General features: G+C 39.4%; 1 protein-coding gene and 1 long non-coding RNA gene across 3 annotated transcripts; one reads left to right on the plus strand and one right to left on the minus strand.

Moving 5' to 3' along the window:
- Positions 1-1,852: 1,852 nt before the first annotated feature.
- LOC147752989 (uncharacterized) lies at positions 1,853-2,648 on the minus strand. Its single transcript, XR_015312559.1, has 2 exons — positions 2,523-2,648; positions 1,853-1,960 (listed from the first exon to the last, which is right to left on the minus strand). It is a non-coding gene; the product is annotated as an uncharacterized LOC147752989 (long non-coding RNA).
- Positions 1,959-8,491, plus strand: LOC111264109 (uncharacterized). Of its 2 annotated transcripts, none has more exons than XM_022839719.2 (4): positions 1,959-3,799; positions 5,269-5,693; positions 6,236-6,403; positions 6,824-8,491. In XM_022839719.2, the coding sequence occupies exons 1-4, from the start codon at positions 3,469-3,471 to the stop codon at positions 7,169-7,171; spliced, it is 1,272 nt and encodes a 423-aa protein (XP_022695454.1). In that variant the 5' UTR covers positions 1,959-3,468; the 3' UTR covers positions 7,172-8,491. The 2 variants fall into 2 exon arrangements, with proteins under 2 accessions (XP_022695454.1, XP_022695455.1); XM_022839720.2 differs by having other exon boundaries at positions 1,959-3,487.
- Positions 8,492-11,235: the final 2,744 nt, after the last annotated feature.

Below are 11,235 nucleotides of genomic sequence, written 5' to 3' on the forward strand. Positions count from 1 at the left end.
GGCAGAACGCTGGCGGGCATTACGTTGCGGAAAATATAAGTCAATAATACGGTTTCAAGTAGATGTATAAATTTGTGAAAGGAACGACACTGTAATCGTACAAGCAGGTCTGTGCCACATACGGCACCTTTGCCTTTTCGTACGTGGAATGTTGAATAGAAGCCAAATAGCTGAAAAGTATTATTAAGGGTAGAAAAATGTAGAGGAATGTTTAACCTAATGGGGTAAGTGACATGAAAGTCTCAGAGAAAGTGAAACAGAAAAAAACTGCAGCAAGAGCCGAAACAGTTTTGCTGCTCGGAAGGATTCGTTGAAGGAGCTACGCCCGCAGAAGTATGGTGCTGCTCAAATAAATAGAATCAATATACTGCTTGCATATCGAGCAAACTAATTCGTTTTATTGACAGATGTGCCAGTTTATAACTGTGCCTCAGTCGTTTCTACTGACTGAGTAACTTTTTTTTATCTGAACTTTATGCAAATATGTAGATAGGCCAAATAAGCATTGCTCAACTTCAGTGTAGACCTAGTTTGTTCTAATAACCCAGTGTTCTGATCGAAAAACACTGGCAAACCTATACCTACTTTATGTTTGAATCAAGCTATCGGATGGCAGAAAAAGTTCTGATATTACTAAACAGAGCTGCCGTAGCAAAAGATGCTAGCTGAGTCTTTGCTTCAACTTCACTAAAAGTCGCCGAAGTCTACCGGGTCGGCAAAATCCGCTGTTTTCAATGATGGAAACAGTCCAAAGGCAGAATCCGTTCCAGTGGTCAGCGGCAACGCCCAGCAGATCACCCTTCCTGAATACAATTTTACCTCTGAAGGCGTTTGCCTTCGAGTGGTCGACCTCGGCCACAACATTGTGATCCTTTGGCCACCATAATAGAAGATGTCATCCAGACATCGAAACCTAGAGAATGGTTTTGCTGACTGGATGAAAAAACTTGTCTAGTTTGTAAAGCTTGAAACAAATCTCTTAATGCGTACTCTTCGTTATTTACATCTATTAAGTATATATGTAAGGTGCCGCGTGATCGAAAACTACATCGAGCTAGCATCGTTCTTCTTTATGTTGTTTCCTAAATCTATCCAGATGAAAACATATCTGATAAGAAAATTGTCCACATGCGTTGAAGATACCATCACCGGCGGTCAGGTTTACTCGGCATAACGGCTACTCAACGCGATTTAACTACGCTTAAATGTGATGCATACGAGAAGTTCCAGTGGGATTAAGTTAGCAGACATCCAGGAGCTGACCCAACTGAAAACTGATGTTCTCTCTTAAACGGCTGTCTGTTTCTAAACAAAATATTCAATAATCTTAAGCTGGATTCAATTAAAGTGAGTTTATTTTACTTTGCTATTTACAAAGGACAGACTTTTGTCTAACGCTAAAAGTGATTGATGGATGGATGGATGAATGAATGACCCCGCCAAATCTCGTCCTCAATTAGGAGTTGGATTCGCAAAGTTCACGTAAAATGGAAATTACTGGATTGTTATGTGGAACTTTCAGGACCAGGTGGAATTCCCACCTGCCCACTTCTCAGTGCGTCAATGAGTGCACCACTATCATCTTAAATTATCTTTGAATGGTAATGTTCTCTTGTTTGATAAGTCTGAAAGACGAAAGTCCATGTAGCCTTGAACGTTCCTATTGACCTAACAGGCTACTGTAATCGTACAGCCGCAGTACCAACCTTTCTGACATTTTGTCAGTTTCAGATCGCTTTCCTTAAAAATTTAAATCGTTCACGCAGCTGAGTATAACAATTTATAGCTAATTATAGTATATATGTCGCAATGGGGATCGTGCCAGACTAAAAATATTACAATTGTAAAGGGCTGAATGTTGTTGAACCAGTATTTATTATCGTCTATTATCTCTATTTAATAGAATTGCAGCACGCCAATTGAAAAAGAGGCTTCCAATTTTTCATTTAGGTCAGTAGGTCTGAAATAACAACGCCGTCGAATACAACTATTACTACCGGTCTGAGCCGAGGTAGGTTTATGGTCGCGACTGTGAGCTCGCCCTGTGTGGCTCTATGATAGATTAAACGAGGAGTTTCGGATAAACAGATATGAAAAACAGCTGAAAATTATCACATTACCAACTATATTTTTCGATTTAAAGTTGATGTATGTAACTGTCAAATTTGCGGCTTCTCGATTCAAGTATAAGGGTAAGCGTATATATCTTCAGGCTGCCACTCTAACTTTCTCAAGTTAGAAACAACGGTAAATTCAGAGAATTTTCTGTATCAATAATGAACTTCTGCTCTTTAAAACATCCGCCCAAAACCGCTTCAGTTGGGTACAGAACATCACTTTATATACTGAATAAAACAGTTATCTGGTTCGTCTATTTCTTTGTTTTCACGCTATTTTCTAAGATAAGTGCGCGCTCTAACCATATTCATTTAAAAGGTTAAAAATGTTAACTTCTCCGATGCCGAGTTCAAGCGACTACTCAAAATAGACGCTATAACTTGAAATAAGCACCACCAGCCTACCTTCTACAATGGCTCCGGCCAGCGCCATCGTGTCACATCGAGCGCCTTACAATGTTTGAATCGCTCCGAAACATCTGAGCTAGTAACTAATTTCAAACAGAAAATACGATCTCTAGCACACACTGCATGTGCGTTCTGCACACTTAGCATCACGTGACACCGTCGCTGCGGTCGTTTACTTTGCCATCACACTACATACATGTACATGATCTGTGGCCATTTCTTTTTTAAATCAACACGATTTCAAAAGTCATTGTCTAGCGAATGATCGCGGCATATTTGTACCTAAGAACGCTTGTGGTTTGAATTAACATCTCAGTTTGCAGTCTTAATTTAATCGCTAACACAGCAAAAGCCTAGACGGATCTCCGTTGTAAGTAATGCCCGATGCTTTTAGAGCCGCACAGTTGTATGATACTTGGTTTGCCAATCGGTCAGCCGCACCTTTAAGAGCGAACTGATCAGATTATAGAATCTAGCTGATGTATGACCGAACGAAGTCTCTTGTTTCTCACGTCTATACATTTTTTGCCAACTCGACGTCGTTATTGTCGCCGGTATGATGACAACTCGGCTAGCAGAACCGGCTGAAATTTGACGTGAACGCAGGTCGTGCACGGTTGAACGTACGCGGCTTCTGTTGGACAACCATCTATCCGTTGTGGGACGCAGTCGTGACACGTGCAAGTGTTCAGGATAGGGACCCACTGAGATCGCGTGCCAACGAACGTCTGGCTGTGTGTATTTGTTTATTTCGAAAAGCTATTGCCGCTCTAGTGTGTATTTGCAACTTTGACCCGTTTCTGTGTATGCAACCAGTCTTTAAACTTTCACTTAGACAATAGCCGTTAGGGAATCGCTGGCACCGAATCTAGTTTGTGAAGCGTTTTCGTGGTAGGCCTCAGTGCCAGCAAAGGCATAAGGCCATCTGCTGCACTAAGACGACATGGCCAAGAATAAGAAAGGTAAGAACAACAACAAGACCAACAAACAAGCCCGAAACAGTGGTAAAGCTCCGTCGCCATCGATGGGGTCGACTTCGGCGTTGCCCACTTTTACGGATCCAGTCTTAAAGATGGCTTCTTTAGACAATAGCGCGTCGGGTGGTGTGGATTGTGGTGTCGAGCAGAAATCATCAGTTATATATGTAAACCAACAGCGGGCGCTGTCGTGGAAAGGGATATCAAAAGACGAGATTCCAAGCAAATCCGGAAACCAGTCGGAACTCGATTCTGGCCGAGAGTCACCTAGAGATAATGGGGCAGATATTGAAAAAGGTCAGTTTTTCTTGGCATTTAGAGTACATTAGATGCTAGAATATTCAATGCAATACTGGTTGTAGAAAAGTATTGAAGCAGCGTCTACGGTGAACTTGGAACTCTCGTAGACTACCATTTAGAATCCACACAGGCTATAATGCGGTGATGATCGCAATTGCTTTTCCTCCTAGAGCTGCACTCCCATCTCTATTTTTACGTACGAATATGTACTGGTGTTATATCAGACGGCTGATTCCTGCCGGTTGTAGCTAATATAAAATTCGGACATAAGAATCACATCCATATTTTAGCTCGGATCTGAAGCTGCAAAAATTTGAGTGGCTAGTTCATTTCGTTCGCACTAGTATCACTAAAATTATTATTTAGTTCAGTGAAGAATTATCAACGTTTTAGGCGCTAGTTTAGTCGTCGGTCGTGAGGCAGCGGCTTTTGGAATCCATTAAAATAATAAATTGGCCTTATGACGGATTACATAAATGAAGCTTCTCAGCGAAGTTTCAAACTCCAGAGTGAATATATGGCTGTATGTTTGACATAGTCATAACTTCAAATTAGTACATGCCTATAAATACTAATATAAAGTCATAATCATACAAGACGTAAAGCCAAATGAGCTTTAAAAGTTTTTACGTTCTACCTATTTAGGGCGGTGATTAAAGATTTCCCTTTAAATCCAAATATTGTGTTTCACAAAATGGAGTCACACAATTGAGGTCTAGATTAGATCTGGGTACTCAGCAATTTTAAATACGATAGTTGTGGACAACCTAGTTGCTGCAATCACATGGAAATTATGTGAAAGGTAATGCTAAGTAAGGCAATTTTCCGTGAGTCTTTTGCACTACCTAAGTGTAAGTACAATTATCAACGATCGGAAGTTGTGATCAGAAAACGCTTTGAGTCTGGTTTATATTTCGGAGGTAATTATGAAAATGTTCTATATTATATTATCCAGTGTCGAAATCATGCATGTAACGTATATGCCATCAAACCCCTGGCACCTCTATATGTCCGGTTTACTAGGAAGTGTATAAAACAATTACATAGACTAAAAATATTAATAGTTCATCAAAGCAATCGATGTTGACTTAAACAGGTTGCAGGATCTTTATATCTTTCACGAATCCACGCTGACATCAGCGCCAACGCTATTTTGGCGCTGATGTCAGCGTTATCTACCACGAAAACTAACGTTGCAACGCACGGAACTAGAACGAAACATGCGTCACCAGTTGAATTATACGATAAGTACCAGCGATTATTGGAATTTCGCAATGCTATTGATTGATGCTTAAGTATCAATTATTAATTTAAAAGTAGAATTGACTGTAAACATTCATATTAGCCGAGCATCAAAATTTGCTCTAATCCTAAATGCTGCTTCTTGCCGCGTGCTGATTAACTCGTAGATAAAAGTACGATACAAATGAACACGACGTGCGTTGACAAATGTATTATTTGCATAGTTTCAGTGAGAGTGGGTACGGAAGTTGAGTCCACCAACCACTCAACAAATGTATATATAACGCCCGATTCAGATGAGGGGAAATGCAATAGACGCGACTTTATAGCCGGTAACGAAGTCAGCGACGAATTCAAAAAGCTAGAGGCGCCAAAGGCTCACAGCGATAAAGCTTTCTCGCAAAGTAAACAGGAATTTTTAACGAAGCCATTATCGCCACCCACTGACTCCAAGCCCAAAACACTGGTTAACATGCCTAAGGAAAAGGCTCGCGATGACCAGGAGCCCGCCCTTGCAAAAGTGTTTTCTTCTGTAGTACTACCGGATCAGGGTGGTGGTCAAGTCCAGATGGACAAACGTAAAACACTTCCTTTGCCGAAACCGAGCAAGCATCCACTAGAATTCGAGTGGAGCTTTTGGTACAGTGACGTAGGTGTTATCTTTGTTCAACGTCTTTCTATTTTTTTTATCGTGTTTTTTTTTTGTTAACTTTTTATAATCGGTTTATTTTCATTGTATGAAAATTATTACATGCATGTTTTGAATGAGTCCAAGACAAACATACCTGTGGCGTCTGTAGATACAACGGCGTTTGGTACTATTTTGTCTAGCCTGATTTATACTACGTGAAAGTACATGGTTTTTCAATTTTTATCTAATATAATAATAATAATGATAAACCACTGTAACAATAATGCATCACTTTGCATTTGTTTCTTTTTACCAAATCTGATTTGCAACAAACGATCGTTTGACCCTTGACAATTTTCAACTGAAACAAGAATTATTATTCACTTGAACGAAAATGCTAGAAACTTTTCCAAAAGTCAGCTCTTCTACACAATTTATTGACGAAATATCAGTGAGTCTACTACCTACTATACACCTTTTTTACTAAAGCTACACACGTTTCTTGAAGAGCCTAGCACCTGCAACGCTCTAAGCCTCTGTTGCCGTTTTGTATTCAACAGCCATGGCAACCGTGGGACGTTGCCTTAGTTCACGTGAAAGACTTCGCTTATATCGAGGATTTCTGGTCGCTCTTCAACAACCTTAAACCGCCTACAGAAGTCAACTTAAGCTATTACCTATTCAAAAAAGGCATTCGTCCAGAGTGGGAAGACGAAATTAACGAACTGGTTCGTAAATCTTCATCGGTTGTGCTACGACATCTCTTCAATTTTCTGGCATGAATTAAGTATTACTACTAAAGATTTGAGGGTATCCTAAGTATTAAGGGTAAGTAAGAGACTAGTTAACGAAGAAAACACCATGAAAGGGCCGGTCATTAATGTGGTTAATTCATGAATTAATGGAAACAAAAAATAATTCGCTCCCCTCACAATTGACCCTTCCGTTCGGCTATTCAGCAGTTGATAATTGACTGCCCTTTGAATTGTGAGGTTTACACGTTTGCTTCCCTTACGTTTAGCCCTAAAGTAGCCAATACACCGATACAGCCTTTTACCCAATCGCGTCGATGATACAAGTGGTTTACGTTGCTTCTCATTATCTATTACAATCTGCTTTCTCTGAGAAACCTATTTACCGTGTTTCAGGGTGGTAAATGGTGTTTGGCAAATGGTGACTTTAGTCCTGACCAGGTTTGGCAAGAACTTGTGCTACTGTTCATCGGCGGTGCTGCTCTGGACGAGCTGTCATCGCACATTAATGGAATATACTTTGCTCGTAAAAAGAATTACACCACTCAAATTACAGTTTGGCTTGATACGACAGAACTCCATATTATAAACCGAATCGGAGATATCATAAGGACCACACTTCAGACCTACCTCAAGGTCGATATACCCATGGAATTCTGTAAACACAGCACATCCTCACTAGGATTAAAGAAAAAGCCTTACAGGCAATCAGGTCATCTGCATTCTTCACGAATTCCGCCCTAGATCGCTCATATTGCTTCGAGACACTTTTTGTAGTCCGACGAGATTGCCGCAGGCCCACATACATTTAATTCATCCAAGCAGCTGCTGAGTAAATGTCAATGAATTCGAAAAAATCGCTCTGACGACAATATGCTTGTTATACATAAGCTGTAAGAAGCTATATAAGAAGCAAGTTCGTCGTAATTATAAAATGAACTATTATACCTAGGGCAGTGCAAGCCTTCAAGCTTTTACCGTAAAAATATCTCGAGTTAATTAGAAGTAGATTGTATTTATTGGTGCCCGTTATAACCTATGGACATCTAGGATAATGTGAAAACGTATTTAAATATAGTGTGTGTTTGCCACAGTACAAGTTGATTTTTTAGTCGTGTTAAAGCCATTGACTCGTGGTATAATTGCATTGATCTTTATTTGAGGAAAAAGGAGATCACTGCATCATATTGGGCGTAGTATTGGCGTACCGCAGGACTTTATGCAGAACTGTAATTGTAGATTAAATTACTAGCGTAAACTGTGAGCATTACTTCTTTCCCCCATCAGAATGGAGGCATAGTCAATTTTTTCTCTGCAAACTTCGTATTTGTTAAGACGACATCGTACTCAGCCAACAAAAGCAATTTATTTCCATCGTGAATTGTATTGTACACTACTCGTACAATCATTACTTTTTTACTTTATACCCCATATAATTAGCAGAGCGACCGTTGTGCATCATTGACCGCCATTGCAATGAGAAACACTCTGAGCTGATATTGTGAGCAGGAGTTTGTTGACTGCTAGATGCTCCCCACGGCCAATTACTTTTGCGAGACGAATTCGTTGTGCCGGTGACTTTGACATATATTAGATAGATGCATGTTTATAGAACAAAATTCAACATAGTCGAAGAAAGTGTTACACCAAAATAGATAACGTTGAGCTTTACGGAAGCAACCGAACTGTTTACGTCTTTAACCTGCCAACTTTGCGTTACCTTAACAAATTTACAACAATTAGCAAAATTGTTATTAAGTTGAAGTTGATTAGCGGCCACAACGATGAACAGGCGAGCGACATGCACAAATATGGTGAACATTTGTGTACTGATATTTTCGTTTACCTATTTCGTTATATTATAGAGTTACTACCATAGTTTTAGCTAGACGACACAACTGTTTGCATTTTTTTTATGATATACACGCTTTTAAGGTTCACGGGTATCGGTCAACGCGTGTTGTACGATATTGTAACTGTGGTGTGAGTTTTGTTCAAAAACAAACTACCGTTAATTAATGAACAATAATAAAGGAAATTACTTATTTCGATGATATGCATGTAGTTAACCATCGTTATTATTGGGCATTATTACTCGTTATAACAAGTAGCTTTTTCTGGGTATGTCATTTCGCTTAACTAGACACAATGGCGAGCCATAAGTGTACCGGTGTAGCACTATCTAAGGACCTTTTGAAGCAATTGCATGTTTACGTTCCTTACTTGACTTTATCTTGCTTACGCCGCTATGGAATTCTCGAAGTGTTTTAAGCACAGATCTTTCCGTTAATCTTTCCGTTAAGAAATCGAATCGAAAATTGATACAGTCTTGTGTCGATTATTGGTAGCATACTAAAGAACGGGTAGCTGATTGCATATACGTATAATTTGTATATAGACGTTGCTCCTACGCCGTCCTAAACGCCAATTATACTACAGATGTAGTCCTCCTATAGGGTTTTACAAATTGACAGTACTCGAATTGAGTCAGTTCGTTTGTTTCCTTATTTCTAGCTACACCCAGGTAGAATTCTGTAGTTTCGACCCAAGCAATCGCTAGCAAGAGTCAACTGGTACCGACCCAAGCTACATACATAACCTCATGAATATTTTTACAGTTAAGAAATCGGTAAAGCGCCCTAAACACGCTATCTCAAAGGTCGGTGTCGTCAGCGTTGTTTAGAACAAATACCAGTTTTCAAACCTCTTTATATGCAATATGCACGAATGTGTTTGGCAGGGCAAATGATCCCTACTTGATAAAATCGTAAATAAATGGTTTAATTCAATTAAGTGCTTGTAACTTAAATAGACACTTAAAACATTTCAAGAATATAGAGATGAAAATCTCTCTACAAAAAAATGCTACCATGCCTGCAACATACGTGCCTTGATCAGCAGCATTTTACTCTACTCGGCACCACTCGACTCGCATTGTAGACGTGACGAACAGAGGATCATTTGTTTATTAGACATTGGTTCTGATTTGTTGGTTTTTCTTACCTTGCTAGCTAATAGATACGTCATTGAGAGATATTTGTAGTTCCCTTCAATAAAGAGAAAAAAAATTATAACATCTGTGGTGGTGGACCCGACGAGGACGACTGGGCCTGACAGCCAGGCCGCATCCCGCTGCCTAAACGAGCTTATTGGGTGAGTAGCTTATGAAGCGAACGCCAGGCAATCCATCAACGATGACCGCACATAGGTTGGTTAAACGTTTTTGTTGTTGCACATAATAAAATCATCTTAGAAAATTTCGGGTTTTCATGGTGAAATTTCGTTTCGCTCGACTAACCGCTAGCGCAAAACGTAGAATTTATAAGTCATGCGAGATATCGAAGTTTTATAATTTGGATGTCAAAATACAACCTAGAAACGCCAGTACCTCTTAGTGATAAAAAATGATTATTCTAATGCGATTAACAACAATATGTAACTATATAAAAAAAACATAGGGTCCGCTAGGCCAGTAACTTGTCATTTGCGTATTTGTCATGAAGAAAATTTTGTGAAGAAAATAAGTTATAGTTCAATAGGGTTAGGGTAAGAACCGATATTATGAAGACATTAATTCTTTTAACACTGCCAAACATAGTAAGTACGGTTCAGTTGAAATAGCGAACTTACAGATGCTGGATACGCTTCATAACATAGTTTCATATTGAAGCATTAGTAACGCGTGCATCTTCTGGGCATATATCGTTATAGAAAAATTGTTTTCGCTGCAAATACAACAACTCTCTAACATGCGGTGCCGCAGAGCCGCGGACGACCGCCGCGTCAGTTCTGCTGCGGCATAGCGCAGCAGTTCAATGCGGATTAGCGACGGAGCACGCGGGCTCCAAAAAGGGACGCAAACGTATTAGCTTAAAATGTCGAAACAATTTTATGCCAGTTATTATAAAAACAGTGATATACTGGTGGTTTTTGTTTATAAAGCTAAATTAGTTAGTCTTGCTAAGCTCGTTCACATGAGGTTACTGTATACTGCCATAGTAGTGAGTGGTTCTCATCAACGATTACGATAGATATGCCATAGTCGGAGCGACTGAATCAAGAGGGCGCTCGGTACATGGCCAAATCAATCACGTAATCTTATTAATTTTAAAATAATTTAATGAAAATTATTAATTCAGAGGAAAAAATCAGGAAATTACTGATTAGAGTTGCACGGAGACTCTCTTCGTCGTCCGTCACGTCACTTCGAGTCTTATTCTTTTTTCTATATGTAAGAATTGAGGCACGATACTTTTTTGCTCGTATTTAGAATAATGAATCTTTACTTTTTTTTCGTCGGTTAGGAATTTCCCCTCTATTTCTATTATGACTAAGTTTCTCAATGTCTAATTAGTCGTTAGACCTAAAATGAAGGCTAACATGCTTACTGATTTTCACGCTTATCTCTCTACTAACGACATCAACAAAGTGTAATTTTGGCATCTATCTCATAGCCTCCATTACAATAACGGTCCTCTTTCAGGTTAACTCACCGAACCGTTTCTACATACACTTCTCTATGTACTACATTCGGAAGCAATATGTTCATTCATCTCTGTGCCCGAACTCGTATGAGTTTGTATTACATGGGCTTATTAAATTTTCGGTGACCACCAAAATTTCAAAACTGGAACGTGAAAACAAGCATTTTTCAAACGGCAAAGCTTTTCTTTTGTTTCTTGTTACCTTCTTATGATTCTGTTCTCTTAAAAGTCGCATGTGGCATGAGATATCCTAGATTTCTGAGGGGCTGAATACAATTTACCCTAAACTGACTCAACTAAGTTTAAGGACAATTGCATCTCCAA

This window comes from Varroa jacobsoni, unplaced genomic scaffold (genome assembly GCF_002532875.2).
Source record: "Varroa jacobsoni isolate VJ856 unplaced genomic scaffold, vjacob_1.0 scaffold_821, whole genome shotgun sequence".
In the NCBI taxonomy this organism is placed as follows: Eukaryota; Metazoa; Arthropoda; class Arachnida; order Mesostigmata; family Varroidae; genus Varroa; species Varroa jacobsoni.

Bases quoted from the DNA above. Each gene is read 5' to 3' on its own strand.
- LOC111264109 (XM_022839719.2), top strand. From the start codon at position 3,469: ATGGCCAAGAATAAGAAAGGTAAGAACAACAACAAGACCAACAAACAA. The intron at 3,800-5,268 runs GTCAGTTTTTCT...TTATTTGCATAG, and splicing joins TGGGGCAGATATTGAAAAAG to TTTCAGTGAGAGTGGGTACG. The intron at 5,694-6,235 runs GTAGGTGTTATC...TGTATTCAACAG, and splicing joins GGAGCTTTTGGTACAGTGAC to CCATGGCAACCGTGGGACGT.